At 44.2% G+C, this 18,766-nt stretch overlaps 1 protein-coding gene across 2 annotated transcripts in view; it reads right to left on the reverse strand.

Annotated features, from left to right (window-relative positions):
- ASTN1 (astrotactin 1) overlaps positions 1 to 18,766 on the reverse strand; it is a 323,652-nt gene that overhangs the window by 38,132 nt on the left and 266,754 nt on the right. For both annotated transcript variants that reach the window (XM_036835140.1, XM_036835133.1), the window contains one exon: positions 1,825 to 2,093. In XM_036835140.1, coding sequence (XP_036691035.1) covers positions 1,825 to 2,093 — 269 coding nt within the window. The remainder of the gene's footprint in view (positions 1 to 1,824; positions 2,094 to 18,766) is intronic.

Here is an 18,766-nt window from a genome sequence, read left to right on the forward strand (position 1 = left end):
CCAGGACTTAGCTCCCCTCCACTGGTCCTTTGCTTCATCACTCCTCATCTCTATTCCTTGGTAGAAAGGGCACAATTAGAAAGAAAAGCAGAGGAGTGGAGAGAATGGTGAACACAGAAAATGTCTAAGGAAGAAGAGAGAGAAGAAACAGATATGGTGACTGAACTCCTGCTCAGGCCACCTTTCTATGTGTTTAGAAATTAAAGGTTCAAAATATGGCCAGATGGGAGGTATCTCTCAACCACTCTCCTAAGACCAGTGCAGGGAGACAGGGAGGGGCTAAATTCTGGCAAGCAGGGGATCCAGAAAGGGGCTTTGCTAAAGACAAAACTTCCTTCAGCTTCCTCATTCTGCGGGTACTGGCCCGACGGGAAGCAGGGGCTCCAGGCCCCCCTCTCCCACCAAGCTCTTGCCTGTCTGCAGCTTCGCATGCCCCGTGCCATAGGATGGTTCTATGCATGAGCTCCCTGATTCTCCTGCTCCCAGGCAAGTGCACAGGAGCTCCTGGGGTACCAACTGCAGCAGCCTTGGGTGCTCACGGAAGACAGAGTGGGACAGGTAAGGGGAGGGCTGGGCATTGGATTAAAAGCACTGCAGCTTTGGGGTTTCCATGGTGACACAAGCCCCTCCTTCTCCTCATCCTTTCAAGCCCACCTCCAGTGGTCTCTTCTCTCCCACTTCTCTTCCCATAGTCACTTCTATCAGATTGAAGAGAAACTTGCAGGCCAAAGGAACAATTTATCTTTTTTGTTCCTGTGAAAAACCTTATTTTCCAACACTCAATGAAGTATCTGTAGCAGAGGCAAGAGAAACACACACACATGCAAAATCCCTCCTGTTGGTTTGAGCATCGCCTATGAAACAAACTGTGACGCACCAGGTGTCCCTTAAAAGAGAAACGAGAAAGCAATTATCACCCCACCTGGAGAGACACACCTCTCAGACAGGCAAGCAGCTCACTGCTGTGACTCTACTATATCTTTTCCCCAAAGTGGCTTTGCCTAGTCTCAGAAGTCCCCCACCCTGAACTTTTGTGTTTTTTATTTTTGTCATTGTTGTTGTTGTTGTCTGTGTTTTGACCCGCACTGTTCTTAACGTCCTTGAGAAGATCAGAGAGCTAGGAAATGAGGTAAGTCACTGCCTCTGCTGCATTTATTTAGCTTACCCTTTTGGGTCCATTCATTTCCCGCTAGCACCTTGGGAAAGGGAGGGGCAGAGGAAAAAGAGGAGTGGCTGGGAAATGTCATGACCCAGCTGCATAACATAAGGCGGAAAGATCTGCATGGACGTGGAGTTTTGTTCTTAAGAGTCAGAGTGATGGGCAGAAAACCAACCCCTTCCAGACTAAGGTGGGCAGATCCTTCCCTTGGGGATCTGTACCTAATGTGCTCTTTCTAGCCTAGCTGACCCAGTCTTGGATCAGTTAGGGGAGCTGGTCCACCTGCCATGCCAACGAGGGGGCGGTACTGTTGAGTCCCCTCCCACAATCACCCCCTGAGGCTTTCTGAACAAAGCTTTGGTGACTGTGATTGCTATGCCTCCTTATCTCCCTTCTTCCTTCCAGCCCTTGTTGCTCAAAGACCTGTACAAATGCCAAGCGGTGACTCCTGAGTCATCACCATGGGTGTTGCAGATGCACTGATTTGATTTAATATGCAAAAATGCAAATCTAAGCAAATTAGGTGGCTGGAGTAGTTAAATAAAAAGTCTCACTCTCCATATTGTAGCGTTGAGCTCAGCTGACCCTGTCACCTCCTCAGGCCATTTGGAAAGCCCTCTGTTGTTGTTGATGCCACCTTGAACCACGAGTCCCAGGCCTCTTACCCTCTGCGTCTGGTTGTTGGTGACCAGTTCATAGATGGGGGCTGCTCTGGTCACCTCCAGCAGAACTGGCTCGGCAGGGGTGTCAGGGCTGGATGTCACATGACACAGGGGGCAGGACGAGGGGCACCGTCCCTTGCTCTGGCACTCCATGCGGACTCCAGCCGCCATGCGCTTGGTGCCAGACTCTGACAAGCTGGCAATGTATTCTGGGAATGTCAGCACCTTGGGGTCTCTTTCCCGCTCCTCTGACTCGTCAGATGGGGAGTTGCCTGCCAGACACAAAATAAAAAGGAACAGTGAGGGAGGCAAAACAGCAGGGACTTGCATGGCCTCGTGGCCCCTGAGTGCTAGACTCAAGTCCTTGAGAGGTCAGAAAATGACTCTGAGGGGGTAAGAATGTGATGCTGTTATCCCACTCAATTTGGGGAACCCATCCTCCCAGAAACCCACACAGCTGGAAATGACCCTTCCAAATGTGAAAGCAGGTTTTCTTCCTTTCTGAGAATCATCAGCTCCACGGATCCTTTCAGACGGATGCTTCTGCAGTATCTGTTGCAGGATTTATGGCTGTCATCAATAATATAAACAATAATAGCAGTGATTATTCTATGAATCATTTTCTTCATCTAAAAATGAAGATATTAATAATACCTACCTCTAGCATTGGGTTATAAATAAACAGCCAACTATTTTTAGAGCACGAAACACAATGGCTAGTGCATGTTGAAGCATCCTCATCATAGTTTCCATCATAACTATCAGTAAGATTTATCAAGTCTGTACGGTGAAAGTGAGATCTGTTAAAGATCTCCCTTAACCCCTATAACAACTCTCCGCATGAGCTCTGTCATTACACCCATTTTATAGATGAGGAAAGCGAGGCCAAGAGCCTCAAGATCACACAGCTAGTGTACAGTGAGATCTGAAATTTGAATCCGGTCTTGTCTGATCCTAAAGCCGTTAAGTCATAGGGAATAACAGGACTTCTCTGCTTCATTATTAATCAAGGTATTAAAGATACAGAGGGAAGTTTGACTTGTTCAAAAAGATCTGCACTACAAAGCCTGAAAGATGGGTCCACATTGGCCTTGACTGATGAGTAAAAGGTCTTTGGGGAAGCTCTTGATTTACTTTTGGTGACAAACATTGGAAATGCCTACCAGAAGAGTTTTTCCCTATGGAAGAAAGCATTGCTTGATATTTCTCTTCCAAGCCTTCATGATTTTTCATTTAATTTATTAAGTCTAAAGAAAGATGGAAGCAGAATCTGCTAACAAAAAGCTTTGGGTTCCTTAGGAGATCCCTGGTCCTTTGTGCACAGTTGTATGTCCGAACGTGAAACGATTTCAGGGAGACGGCTGGGCTTTTGGAAACAACAGGCAGACACAGAATGTTCCTTCTGGTCCTCAGGCTCATCAAGAGTGCCAAGCTTGAGGGACCAGATCTTTGGGGAAACTGGTTGGAAGGATTTGCAAAGAGGTTCCAGAAGGTAATTGTGAGATGAGACTTATGACTTCATAGCAGAGTTCCCTCTTATGGGGCTCAGGGAGCACTGCTATTCTCTCCTTGTTTGCGATGTAATGTAAGACGGTTTGGAAGTGTCCAGAGGCATTTCAGCACTGCTGTTTCCCACAGGAGCGTCATCCCTGTGCGGATGAGGCATTTTTACCAGCAGCTCCATTGACACCAGATTCCTTCTGGGTGCAAAGGCAAAGACTCACTTAGAAACTATAAATATGGACTATAATTTATTTCACACGTGCATTTTGTTTAATAACGGATCAAAGATTGAGCTCAAGCCCTTGCTAGGTTATAAGAGAACTGCTTAACCGCACACACCAAAACCAAGAATGATGGCCTCCAATAGGAGGTCCAGAAGCCCACACCAGCTAGCCCCAGAGTCAACTCCAAGCCATGTGTACATCTTGATTGACATTCAGGCTCATGAAACTCAGTGAACCCCACTGGGAGGGTTCATAAAGCGGCCACGACCTGGCAGGACTCTCCTCACCCAGCCCCTGGCCAGGTCTCCAATCTTCTTCAACAGGCTGTATGAACTGGGCTGTGATAAGTGGGCGTGGGGTGAGAGCTTTGCAATGTAATGTGATTTCTAGAAAAACAGGCCCTCGTTTTTTTTTTTTTAAAAAAAAGGAAAAAAATCGGTAAAGAGACCATGCATCTTTTCAAGATAAGATTTAAAACATTTCACTGTGCAAGCCTTGCCGGGGAGCTGGAGGGTCTCTTGCTGGCCCTCCTGACCCTCACAAGCATTTCATTATCCATCCACGTGTCATCTCAACCTCCCGGTTGAGAAAGTATTCAACAAAGAGGCTGCGAAAAGCATTTCTAGGAAATGACCACTAGATGGTGATATCAGTTCTAAAATGACTTCTGTGAGAGGAAAGAAAAGGCGTGATCAATCCGGTGTGGCCACTTTGGTACCACAGAAAATAAACTTACGGAAAAGTAACACCTGGCTACTTAAAAAAAAAGTCATGGTACAATTTCCTTTCAATCAAATAATAAAAAGCTGAGTAAAACAAATCCATAAAACTTATCCTAAAGAGAAAAATATAGAGTGAGAGACGTAAGTGTGAGAGACACAAGATAAGGAAGGGAAAATAAAACTCTAAAGGGAAAATAAAAATCCCCCTCCATATCCTTCACATGTAGTATAGTTTACTTCAAGGGGGAAATAATATGCCACCAAATTTCTCTCACTTTTACTCCCCAAACACCCAGAAACTACCCCCGCACCCTACATACACATCCGTATATATGACATATAACCCCTGCCCATTCATCACTTAGGGTGCACCGTCTGACAGACAAATTGGGCCACGAGAGGGCACTGCAACCCCAAATGCAGTCGAGCTGAGTTACAGCCTCCCTGCCCTCCAGCGCTGCATCATTAAGGCTTGTAATTGCTGTAAACATTTGAGGGGCTGCTCCCCTTGCTTCCGTCTTCTGGCTTTCCCAATTAAAATCAAGATGCAACTAATCCCCTTCAGTATCCTTCAGCCCTGGATTGGTGTAAGATTAGGACGTAGAGAAGCACAGGAAGGGGTTTACAGAGGAAGATGGTGAGAGGTCACCAAACTCTTGTTTTCATCAGAATTGTATTTTCCTTCTCCTGATAATATTCAGGCCCATATAGAGCAGGCCCTGCTGGAGGCCAAGATGAATTGCCCCTCTGGTCCCCTCATCATGCAGGATGGAGCTGTCTAGAGAGGAGCGAGATTTACACAGAAGTAATGAGCAGCTAACTCCCCAAAGCCATCTATTCAGGCTCCAGCGAAGAATAGATGTGTGTGTATGAGAGAGATTTTTCAAGAAGGAAATGCATTTTCCATGCACCATTAAAGATACAATCGGGAAATACTCCTTAAAACGATGGAGTCCCGTGGTGAAAGCCCAGATAAATCTCCCTTCGCCCAAAGAGAGAACCAATAACCATCGTGTCTGTGGGGAGTGAAAGAGTTCAAACGTAAAAGCTTCAGGAGAGTCTGAGCTTTGACATTTGCTTTTAACCCCCAGCTCAGTGTTGGAGTGGGTGGTGGCGAGGTCTGTGTGTGGAGAGTGGAGGGAAGAGTCTCTGCCTTATTTCCTTATGGTTCAATGGCCACCTTCCTCCATTGTCCACTCCAATGACAGTCCTTTCTTACTTCGTCCCTCTGCTGCCCTCTAGATCCTGGGTAGAAATGCTCTAGTAACTTGAGACACTATCTTGCTTCTTAATAAAATGAATATTCTACTTCAACAAATACACAGTTTCTGGACAAAAATAAGCTACAATTAAGGTCTTAAAAGAATATAACTGACAAAGGTAACTTCTGACCAAGAATACTCAAGTGTGCCCGCCCCCCCCCCCCACTCAGCCCCGCTTGCAAAATTCACCCTACTGCTCTCAGGGGAGGCTTTGGGGTCCTCATCACACTTAGCTTTCTTACAAGTAGAAGAACAGCCAACCTGGAATGTCGTTAACAACCCCAAAACTGCAAAGCATTCTGCAAATACAGTTTGCTATAAATAAATGCCATTTGCTTTAGGCTAAATCTGTATCCTACAGCACACAGTGGATGAATTTCCCCAATAGAATATTGTGGTATGAGATTATTGGCATCCTCAGTGTTCAAAATCTCTTTGTGGATGTGCCTGTGGCCTTAGGCATGTACCTATTGACCCACCCAGACTCAGGAGCATAGGAGGATGATAAAAGTCACTGACTATCCTCATGCAGGGTCTGCTCTGCTGCTGGAAACTGACAGGTCATGAAGGTGAATTAGTTGTTATGAAGTAAATTGGTACCATTCCTGTAGGATTCTGGGACTGCTTAAGAATCTCTCTCCTGAGTTGGTGCCCAAGGCAATGAGATGCTAATGACATCACAGCTAGAACTACAGAGGCAGTTCATTAGGCAGCCAAGAAAAATCAAATGCAAACTTGTCAGATCCCAGCTTTTGGAGACAGCTTAGGACCCACAGGAAAGAAAGCTTGACATGGGGTAAATGAAGCACAGCCATAGTGAACTGCACCCTGAAGCCCACGGACACCCTGATTTCCATGACCTACCCCCACTCCCACTCCCCCCACCCCAGTCTACTCCTGTTCACACCAGAAATCCTGATGTTACCTGAATTCACATTTCCACCCATGTACCCAGGCTCAAATCAGCCTCTTAGGGTGTTTAATTATGTCTGTAAACAGAGAGGGTCAGGTCGCTCTGGATGGCCTTAAATTGAACTCCTAGACCTGCCAAGAGACACACTTTCTGAGACCTGACCAAAATACAATACGATAGATTCATAATCAGGGACAAGTGGATAGGGCATGACCCGGCCACTTCTCTCTACACCTCAATAGGAGATAATGGGTGCTCTGGGGGCAGGGATTGTGTCTTCTTCACATTTGAAACTCCTTTCCCTGGTTTAGGTGTATATATCCATTTCCATATCTCTTTCTATCTATGTCTATCTATATATCCATAGATATATATTTTTTTTTTGGAGGGAAAAGGGGAGTGAATTAGTAAGTCATGACCACAGATTTAAATTTTAAAACAAGTCAAACATAAAGAATAAAGCCAACGCATCTGTAAATAGTCTCTAGCCCCTTGCCAAAGCTTCAAGCAATCACGTAGAAAGAAAAAAAACGTTATCTGATGACAGCCAAAGCTACATTTCTAGCTGGGATTGCTTCCCCAAGTATAACAGAACTTAATATGCTTGCTTGGAAATCCATCTGAATGATCAATAGGCACCTCAAACTCAACGTGTCCCAAACTGCAGTCCTCATGTCTCCACACCCTCCCAGCAACCTGTTCCTCCTTCCGTAGGTCCTTGCTCAGCAAAGGGCATCAATTTCCCTATTGCTCGAGCCAGAAATCCTGGCTTCTTTGTGGGTTCCTTCTTGCTCTCCCAATCAATCTTAAATCTATGTACTTTACCTCCCCCAAGTCATCCACTTCTCTGCAAGGTCTGAGTCAGACTGCCTGGGCTTGATTTCTGACCTTACCACTTGTTAGCTGTGTAATTTGGGGGCAGTTTCTTAACCTTTCTGTGCCTGGGCTTTCTCATACATAAAATGGAGATGATAATAATAACTGATTTAGTAAGGCTGTGGTAACGATGGACTGATAAAATCTATGCAGAGAGTTTAGCGGAGCTGGGACATAGTGAGTACTCTCTAAAATTAATGATTCTCACAATGCCTGTCTACTTACCTACACTGCTGCCAGCCACACCATCAAATGATGGGCTCCTTGAAGGACGAAATTATGTCTTGTTCGCCACTATAATATCCCACAGTGCCTAACATGTAACGTAACTAATGCATTTGACAATTCATTAAACAAATATTTATGGAATGCCTACAAATGTTTGTCCAACTAATAAATCATTTATAATGACTTGTATACAAAGTGACTACTCCCTGTGTTCTGCAGGTACTAACTAGACAGGCTGGGTTTAATTTCATTTCTCACCTTGCTGTCCTGGGTTCTTTTGAAATTTTCTAGTTTTCTTCGAAGAAGAGAGACATCAACTCAGAGTGAGTTCCACTACTTTCATGTACAAACGGGAATTGGTCAGAGATAATCTAGTTGCAAAGATTTGAGATAATATTGCAAAAATACATTTTGCAAATTTTGAAAGTATACACACATATCTCAAAGGTTACTAATGTGCACTGGGTAATCACCTTGGGACTTGAGGATTTACGCTTAAGAAAAGGGGTAGCCGATTGTGGCACTGAAGAGCAGACAGTGGTTCTCCTGTGACTATAAAATGTGAGAAAGTTGTGGTCACTAATGTCACGATGTGTCAAAAGGCCGTGATTGGTGTCCTGGGCCTGCGGGGCCATGGGTACCAGTAGCTGAGCTGGAGGTACATTGCTGTGGGGTTCTAGGCAGCTCTGAGAGCTGAGCGATAGCATTGTACTGGGATTCAACATTGTGTGGACCACTTCACCAGCAAACAAGGCAGTGTGACAGCAAGAGAGAGAGGCATTCTGGACCCCAAGGACGGTCACAGAGAACCACGCCTTCTGCACTTTTTCTACTCTGCCCAGTCTCAGCCTGCACACTGGAGCCCATCCACCTTTCCCCCTACACATTCATCAACTACCCATTAGCTCAGAGGAAGCGCATCTTTCTTTTGGGATTAAATACTAGACAACTGGGCTTCCCTGATGGCGCAGTGGTTGAGAATCCGCTTGCCAATGCAGGGGACACGGGTTCGATCCCTGGGCCGGGAAGATCCCACATGCTGTGGAGCAACTAAGACCGTGTGCCACAATTACTGAGCCTGTGCTCTAGAGCCAGCGAGCCACAAGTACTGAGCCTGCGAGCCACAACTACTGAAGCCCACATGCCTAGAGCCCGTGCTCTGCAACGAGAGAAGCCACCACAATGAGAAGCCCACTCACCGCAACGAAGACCCAACACAGCCTAAAATAAATAAATTTAAAAAAAAAAGAATACTAGACAACTATCCAACATGCTCAGAAACAGTCCCAATTCCACAGAGTTTATACTCTTGTCCTTTCTTACAAATAAATCCACAATTAAAAAATAAAAATCCTTTGTCAGGATGTATCCTTTGTGTTCTAAAATTAAAGTTACATTAAGAGGTACAAACTACTAAGTATAAAATAAATAAGATACAGGGATGTAATGTAAACCAAAAAAATATTAAAGTTACTGAACACTTCAGCTCTAGTTCTTTGGTATTCCTTCAGGAAATTTCCGGAAATAGCAGATCAGATGGTCTTTGTTATAAGCATGAACAGCATGTCTGGGTGTGGTGAAGTCCAGTGTAATAGTCAGTGGTCATCAAATACCCACTGGGCACCTCAGCAAAGCACCATTAACGGGGACGTTCAAGAAAAGGTGCCTTCTGGAAAATTAAATGTTTTGTTTAACTGGCACTTAGCAGAAAATGCTTAGTTTTCCTCCAGTTCTTGTTGACATTTTTCTTCTCTAAAAATGTTGTTTTCCAATTTTCTGCCTCCCTCATGAAGCATTACCTACCAAACAGACTTAAACCTTTCCCCAAGGCGCCTGCAGGTGATGATTTTGTTCATCAATTATGACCATGCAGATGTGGAAGCTGTAGGAGACAGAAAGAAAATGGTATCTCGTCCCCATACGGCTCTTAAAAAGTGGATCAATAACATAAGGTTACATTTTCTGAAGATTGCCCCCCTCTTAATAGGCATGTTGTCAAACAAATAATTGCCTGGTTGAGGGTCCTGGTTCAGTAGGTTCATGTGAAATTGAAGTTTTGGTGTAGCTGCAGTGCTTTGTCTTTGCCAAAAGCTGTTAGTCAGCTTTGATGTGGGAACAGTTTTAATTTCATAACAAATTGACAAATTGGCCAAAGCCTCCGTCAGCCTCTTTTTGGTCAGTAATAGTGATGTTCCATTTGGGATGAGAGGTTGAGTCCAAGAAATAGCAGGAGAGCAGCCTCTACCAAGGAATCAATAAAAACACAAAGATAGCCTTTGTCTAGCAGTGACCCCAAGTGCTAAAAAAAAAAAGTGACCTCTTTCCAATCTTAAACTTAGCGTGAAAAGGAAAATATGAAGACAGCCCAGTGATGCAACCACCACTTTAAAGATGCCTGAATATGCATCTCTAAACAGCCCATGCGTCTCAAGAGGAACAAAAATAAAATCCAAGAATTCCTGGGAAGCCCTAAAGCTTTTACTACAAAAATGAGCTCTTCTAATCAGCTGGACTGCTCGTCCCCAGTGGGCAAGAAGCTGCCTCTGTTTTGTTGGATCGTCGCGGCTCTCACCCAGGCCCTGCACTCGATAAGCGTTCAACAAACACACAGGGATGGAAAGAAGCAAAAGGTTTTTAGCTCTTTCTACTCTCTGACTGCCTGCAATTCCTCAAGGCTGCAACCCAAAGCCTCATTAGGATTCATCATAAAGGCCAGGCCAGGAAGCCTGAGTGGCTCAGAGGGATTGTCCGGAAGCACTTGCACAGAACACTTAGTGCACACGTGTGTGGGCTGTGGGAGACCCGGTGGATATCACTGTTGTCCCAACACACCCTAAAAATGTCTTTCTTTCCCTTTTCCTTTCTTTCTCTTTCTCTCCCTTCCTCCCCACCTCTCTTTTTTCTTCCCTCCTTCCTTCCTCCCTCCTTCCCCTCTCTCTTCCCTACCTTCCATCCTTCCATATATATATATATATATATATATATATATATATATATATATATATATATATATATGCCACTCTGCTCCCATCATCCCTACCAGAAGGTACGTAGTGCCTGTGTCCAGAGGGGTACCCACCACACTGTAACAGACTGAGTTTAGTTTTATGTCTCGTCCGTCCCACTTGCTTCCAGGGTGGGACTTGCTCATCCCTGCATCCCTAGAGCCCAGCACCTGGTACTCTGTAGGTACTCCCTATCACAAATTGTAATAAATTTGTGTGTGCATTGTCTAACACCCACATTTATAATGTTTATATGATTCCGGTTTTTCATTTTCCTGTTACAGTCTCATTTCTTTATTCACCAAATGCCTCTCATGTGACTCTCGGTGGATGGCCAAGTTTTTTGTTCATATCAAATGTTTCCTGTTTCGTTTCCTAACGCTGCCATAACAAATGACACCACATGGGTGGCTTAAAACAACAAAAATTTATTTCTCCAGTTCTGGGGGTTAAAAGTCGAAAGCCATGGTGTCGGCAGGACCACAGTCCCTCTGAAGGCTCTAGGGGAGGATCTTTCCTGCCTCTTCTAGCTTCTGGTGGCTCCTGGCAATCCTTGGTGTTTCTTTGCTTATAGCTGCATCACTCCAATCTTGGCCTCAGGTGTTACCTGGCCTTCTTCTCTGTGTGTGTGTGTCCAAATCTCCCTCCGCCTTCTCTTATAAAGACACAAGGCCCACCCTAAATCCAGGATAACCTCATCTAAATTACATCAGCAAAGACTCTATTTCCAAATAAGGTCACAATGTGAGGTTCCAGATGGACACTGATTTTGGGGGGACGCTATCCAACCCACTGGAGCAGCCATAGCCTCTAACACTGTGACACTGACAGTCAGCCCTGCCCTGCCCCACAGCCAGTGACGATTCATTGGCTGGCCATTTGGGGGCTGGCCATCCATCCCCTTGACCTCCTCCCAGCACAATGGGAAGAGGGAAGAAGTTTCCAGCTCCATCAGCGTCCCCAGCCCAGCCGCAGCTGTGTGCACCCAGATTGAAGATGGCCCCCAAGGCCTCAGAGGATCAAGAACCAGCCCTGAAGCCCTGTACTTTGGCTAAATCTCAATGGCATGAGGGTCCCCCATCTCATCCACAGGCCAGCTGATGATTTTCATGTACCTCCTCCTGGTAGGGAAGAGGAGAACAGGCCAAAGGGACCTGGGCCACAGAGGCTGTCCCCTTAACTCATTGCTCCTGCCTCTCCAAACTCCATCATAAGGTAGATTTCCCTGGGAAACGGATGAGCATTGCCAGACTTTTTTTTTTAAAGTATAATTATCAATATGAAGACTATTGATGATAACACCACATCTTAGAGCTTACAGTGCATGGTATCATTTTTTTATCCATTTTCTTTATTTTTTGAAAATTCGACTTGTGATTCCAAATGGTAAAGATAGTTAAAAAAAAAGTTAATATCTTGTTGGCTTGATACTAAATTTATTGTAGTTATTATTCCAATAACTATCCATTGCATTAAAGCTTTTTCCAAAGCTGCATAAACAAACAAACAAACAAACAAACCTGACATACAGATTCAGAGTCACAGCCTTCCGGATGTGCAGAGCTGCAGTAGATTATCCCTGCTGATGCGCTACAGACAGAGCCGCATGGAGAGAGGGAGGGGGAGGGAGGACGAGGCTGGGAGAGAGGTGAAAATGAGGAACACCTGTGGGATTAGTTATTTTCAAATCTCCATTAGCAGAAAGACCACGTGAGGAGTGGGCAAGCTCAGCGGGCCACCAGGAAAGAACTTTCTGTGCCCCTGTCTGGAGATTAAAGGCTTTTTTTCCCCCAGCCTTGTTTTCCAGTCTGGAAGGCTTAGATGAGAAGCCAAGTGTGCACCCCCCAGACCACTCAGGAGCCGGTGCCTTCCCTCTTTCCTGGTCCTCCCCAAGAAGGAGCCAGAAAAACACAGGGGAATAGCCCGGGGTCAAGTAGAGGGAGAAAACTGTAATAGAAACAGAGAGAGTGTAGAGAGCAGGGAGCTCCCTGCACCAGCTTTGGCCTCTGCTAATGTTGAGGGCTCCACTGGGGGCCTCTGTGAGCTTCCTGCCATATCCACAGAGTGAAATTGACGCTTCCCTTTGTTCACCACGCAGCGTTATTTCTCAGCTGGGAGTGCCCATCAGCGCCTTTAGCTTTGCCAGGACCATCAGCCCAGCAACATTCTCTTTGTGACTCCATTTATTCCATCTCTTCTCCTATTGGCTCCAGCTCCTACCTCGTCACCTCTTTTCTTTCTCGCTTCAAACCTGGACAAGAAGAGAACAGTCTGGGGACACCCCGTGACAATTCTGAAATGGGTAAAACTGACATATGACCATTACTTGCCTTGTCTCCACATTACAAAAACTAGGCAGTGCATTGTGTACAGAGTGTGTGCGTGTGTGTGTGTGTGTGTGTGTGTGTGTGTGTTCGGGGTGCTAACCTGAGTTACCGGGGCAGGTGGGAGTCCTCAGGGCTTGTGTGGCTCCACAGCGAGAGATTTGATGCCTTGCTGGATGCTGCAAGGACTCACTTATAAATATCTTTAACTACCAAACGGTCTAGAAATTTTTAATAAAAATATTATTCAATAATAATACTACTCCAACCGGCAAGGGAATGTTATAACGGTCTCCATTTTCCTCTCGATGCTCATCTAGCTTCTGTTTTGCAAATGAATTTGGATGTTAAATCCTTTTGTTGCCCTGACCAATTTATTCTGCAAATTAACTATATATGAGAGGACTTAAAGTCCATTACCACTTAGCTTTGCCTCACTGAAATTTATGCTGCTTTCCTGCTCCTCGGAGCCCTGAGCTCAAATAGACTGTGGCTCCTGATGGTGATTTTGGATTCCACACGTGTCCCACACCTCTTGGTCCTCTTGAGTTTAAAATGCACTGAGTGGACCAGGCTCTTTTCAGCTCCTGGTAACTTGTGCCCTCTGTTATCAGACTCTCTGGTCTCTGCAGCTGCCTGTCCAAACTTAATGAAACTCTCATTATAAGATGGGGTTTCACCCAGAGCTTCAACCCACACTGGTCTGTGTGGGCCACTCAGTGGCTCAGCCTGGTGGCAACACCATTTGTAAATGGTGGAAAGAGCCAGATACATGGGAAAGCAAAGGTTGCAAGATGAAGAGGCTGGCAATGAATGGAGCATGGCTGCTAAGCCCATGTATATCTTAGATTGTATTAAGAAAGTGTAGTGACCAAGGTGATGGAGAGAGACAGTGCCTTGTCAAGCCACACGCCTTGAGTTGGTTTAGGATTGAGTGTCACAAGTGGGGAGAGACTCCAATGAAAGGCCAGGCAGTCAGGATTCCGGGGCACCTGGAGACAGTGTCATATGAACACTGGCTGAAGGAACTGGGGCAGTTAGAATGGATACAGGGAGACTTGGAAGCAGACTTAGCAGTGCTCTCTGTAAATATCTGAAGGGTTGTCATGTGGAAGAGGGATCTCATGAATTCTGTGTATCTCAGAGGGCAGAATGAAGATCCAAGGGAGGGATCTTATTAAGTGAGAGGGAGTTGAGTTGACTGAACCACAAATTTTCATTGAGTGCTACTATGTGTCAGGTACAGTACTCAGTGCTAACGTACACAGATAAATAAGAAAAAAGAAAGCTCATTTTCCAGTGTGCATGGTGGGAGGCGTAGATAGAAAAGGAGACAATGATATCACAGGGAGTGATATTAGAAGCATGGAAGACAGGCTTTGGGCACACCTAGAAGGAAGTTTTGAAATCTACGGCTGAGGGTGGGGAGGCTAAAGGAAATCTCTTGATTCCTTCAAGGACAATTTTTATATTAATTTATAACTGATACCAAGTAGGATGGGCAGCCTTGGAGATGACGAGCACTGGCTAGCAGCAGGGTTCCTGTAGATGCCAGACAGCCACTTGTCAGGGATGTCACAGCAGGGGGATCATTTCAGAAGAATGAGTTCCACATCCTTTTTTTTTTTTTTTATGCTTGTACTCACGGTTTATTACAGTCAAAGGATATAGATTAAGATCAGCAAAGAGAAAAGTCCAGGAGAAACTAGACGTGAGCTTCCAGTGGAGTCATATAGACAGCACTAAATGTTAAACGTCTATTATCCTGTGACCTGATCTTCTCAGTATTTCCTTAAATCAGCAGGGTGGAGTGGGGGATATACATGTTACCAGGCACACCAAATGGTTCTGACTTCAGATAACATGTTGGAGGTCACCAAGAGTCATTTATTTTATAAATATCATCAGAACACTTTTTAAAAATTCTACAACTAACCCGAGTATGTAAAAGAGATGAAAGTCAGGAGTAGACTCCTTAGGCATTTAACATCATTACCGTTTGGTAAAAATAAACAACTCTATTGTTTATGGAGCCATTCAAGCATCTTCTCAGAGCCCCAGGGTACAAGCAGCCTAATCTGAAAACTACTGATTCAGACTCTGATGACAATGGCCTGAACTGTTCCAGAAGTAACCAAGCATGCTCCCCAGCCAAGAGGACCACATGCTGGCCCTGGGAAGGGTATTGCCACAAGGAGTAGATTCCAACTGGCCATCTACGGTCACCTTGCCTGCTGGATTTTGCTAGAAAAAAGCACTGTGTTGTCAGTCTTACTTTAGGTGCGTAATAACGAAGGTCAGAAAACTTTTATACTCTTGATCAAAAATAGACCTACTCAATCATGCATGTTCATCTCATAAAGAAAGGATTTCATGGAAAGTGAAAAGGAGGGAACACCTATGCAGACAGTTCCATGCAGAGGAATGAAAAAATGAGGGTCAATTGTAGAAGCCAGACCTAATACTCTCCTTCAGACAATGATTAAAAGGTGTGTATATATCAACAAATTCCACTGTTAACTCATCTAATTCAAATACCATAAGGAAAACTTAATCATGACGTTCAACACAGGAAAGTAACGTAAAATCATAGTGGCAGTTACTTCCCTGAATTCTTGTAATTATAGTAGATACTAAAATAATTATAAATGCTAAAAAGACATAACTTTGTGGTTTCTTCCTTGAAGGAAGCTCTTACTCGTGTAGCAGGGCCCAGCTGGCAGTTACGATAACCAATAAAGATAACCATCTTGTCTCTTTCCCCATTAAAGCCAAGGTCTCCTATAATGTCTAACTCTCTCTCATGCACACACATGCTTTGTTTTTTTCCATAAAGAGATGACTGGGCAGTGATTTACAGGGAATAGCAACGTCACAGCCCCAGAAGCCAGCCAGCCAGCCAGACATGGCCCCACTCAGCCACTGAGCCAGCAGAAGCTCCCAGACCCAACGGTATATGAGGACATGGTCTATGAGGAGGCCAGAGTCTCTGGGACCCTTGAGGTTGGAGCACCAGTCAAAGTGGGAAAGCAGATGTCTGGTCCTGGAAATGAAGGGGAAGGCCATTGAGGGGTGCAGCAGTCCTTCTGGTCTCAGAGTAAGCACCAGAGGCGGATGCTGGGAGCATGTCATATCCCAGGCTCCCACCTCCGCTGGCAAAGACCCATGTTCAAATTCAGAGCTCAGAGACTTATCATAATGCTTCACCACTTTGAGCTGAAGTTTCCATATCTGTAAAATGGGTTTATAACAGAACTTATCTCATCTCATAGAATTGTTCTGAGATTAAATGGGATAATAAAGGCAAAGCCCTTAGCACGGCCTCTGGTATCTTAGCTTTCAATGGCAGCCATTGTTCACCATCATTACTCCATCACCTAGCACAGTCTTGGCACCCAATAGGTACTCAATAAATACATAATGATTTTTCTTAAATTGATGCTCAAGAAAAACAAAACAAAACAAAACAAAAACCAACCGAGGATCTCTATGGGCTAGAGATAGCAGAATACTCAAGAATACTCGGTAACAGGGACTAAAGTAGCAGGCTTCAAGTCTGCAGGAACTTAACCCACCAAGGTGGCTATAAAGTCAGTTCCTACATAGTAAAGGGATCAGAAGTCCCTCACATTGTGGGGAAACAAAACTAGGATTGAGGAAGGGCTCCAACACTTGCCCCCCAGAATGAGGCTGAGAAAGCCATGACTTAGTCCAGACCTCTGACAGTCCCGAGCTGCCTGACTGAGCTGGCAGGAGGTAGCAGAGACAGAATATGTCTGAGTCACTGGCTTCAGTACTGGAGTCACAAAGTCCCCAAGAGCCCCACGGGATGGGAAAGAGGGAAGGAAGAGATGCCATTAAATTTATAATTCGTTTATGACAACATCCTTCCACGTACAGGTTTGATGCATGACATCAATCGAAAGATGTGGTTGGTTGTCTCTCAGGCATCCTTGCTATTGACGGCAAGCCTGTTCAGAGTGACGTGATCTCTACCATCCCAAGGGGACCCTCAAGGCTGCAACCAATTTCTCTGGGAATTGGGTGATTCTTTAATTAATGTTAGGGGGGAAAGGGGTAGAAAAGATGCTGAGCTTTAACTAAGTCAAATAAAAATGCTACACTAGTGGCATAAGATTAAATTTTGATCTCCCAAACCAACATTTCAAGTTACAAAATATTTCTCCCTGAAATGCAATGCTATTTGGATGGTGCTTGCATGGGGTGGATGGTTTATAAATGCTAGTATTTCAGGACCTCCACTCCACGTCTTGAATAATTATTGACAATACTTAGGTGTTAGTACTAAAAGAGTGCTAGGATTTTTAGATTCTTTCGTATTTTCACAGAAAGGAGAGATAGCAAATCCCTCCTAGGTATCAGGAAGATCTCAGGGGTATCTTTCCCTTGTATCAATCTGGAATCAAAAACCCACAGCGAAATACAGAAAATAAGCCACTTCAGATATATTAAGTCATGAATTCTATCTGTTTCTAAAGCTTGCCACTATAGGGTCTTGTATTTAATTTTCATTCCTATGGTAACAAGTCTACTGGAGGATAATTCGGATATTTGTCTTTATTCTAGTCTAATGCCAAATGAATAAAGGAACAAAATGGAAAGAATATCTGTCCTTATGTGCATGTGCACGCATGCACACACACACACACCCCTAACAAAATACAACCTCTCTCCCAATGCCAGGAATTTAAAGGGTGTCAAGAAAGCTGAGAGACTAGGACCCTTTTAAAATGATAGATAAGAAAATTCATCTTTAACTTCTCCAAATCCCTGAGGCACATCTAATTTTGTACTTTCAGAAATAGTAGGAATCGAACGTTGTCAACAAGTAACCGGTGCTGAAATTTTGTGTGTATAGTGGTAACTACTCATTTCAAGGTTGTTACCATTATTTATTTTTTTGAGTGTACATCTTTTTAGACCCTTTTTATGTTTCTGTCTTCAGACTCCCAGGACTTTCTTTCCATCGCAAAGTTGGTTGACATCAGGCAAAATCAGAAGACCCAAACTGGAACTCAATTCAATAGAGCAAATACTAAGTTACTGAATGTCTGTTTACAAGGTACTGTTCAAGTCTTCTGAATATACCAAAATGAATTATGTGTAATCCCTACATTCAAAGGATGTGTATTACCTTATAGAGGCGATAAGACAGACATACAGAATTTAAGTGCTATTTTTTTTTTTTTTAAAGGATCAAAGAAGGACCAGATAATATCAGGACAGTTAGATCAGGGGAGGCTTCACTGAGGAGGGAGCTGTTGGGCTTGGCCTTGAGGAGTAACAGCATCCTTAATAACAAGAGCTACCGACCACTTATGGCAGGAATTGGCACATTTTTCGGTAAAGGGTCAGATAGTAAATATTTCAGTCTTTGCAGGCTACTCAGTTATGCCTTTGAGTGTGAAAGCAGCCACAGACAATACGTAAATGAATGCTCATGGTTCTGTTCCAATAAAACGTTATTTGTGGATACTGAAATTTAAATTCTATATAATTTTCACACGTCATAAAATATTATTTTCCTTTTTATTCTTATTTTCCATTTATTTAAAGAGAAACCATTCTTAGCTTGTGTGCCATCCAATCACAGGTAGCAGGTCAGATATGCCTCCTGGTCATATTTGCTGACCCCTGACCTATGGTGTTCTCACTATAAATTTAATGCTTTGTTATACTTGATCTCATTGAATCCTTACACCTTGCTCTGTATCTTTTCTAGATATCCAAAGTGAAGCTTAGAGAACTAAGGTTATACAGATTTCAAAAACCTTGCTTTTAACCACTAGGCCATACTGTCTCCCAGTGATGGTAAGGAACGCATGGGAACGGTGAAATGAATAGGTTTTCTTTGGCCAGGGGCATTT

The sequence above is a fragment of the Balaenoptera musculus genome, chromosome 1 (assembly GCF_009873245.2).
Source record: "Balaenoptera musculus isolate JJ_BM4_2016_0621 chromosome 1, mBalMus1.pri.v3, whole genome shotgun sequence".
NCBI lineage: Eukaryota > Metazoa > Chordata > Mammalia > Artiodactyla > Balaenopteridae > Balaenoptera > Balaenoptera musculus.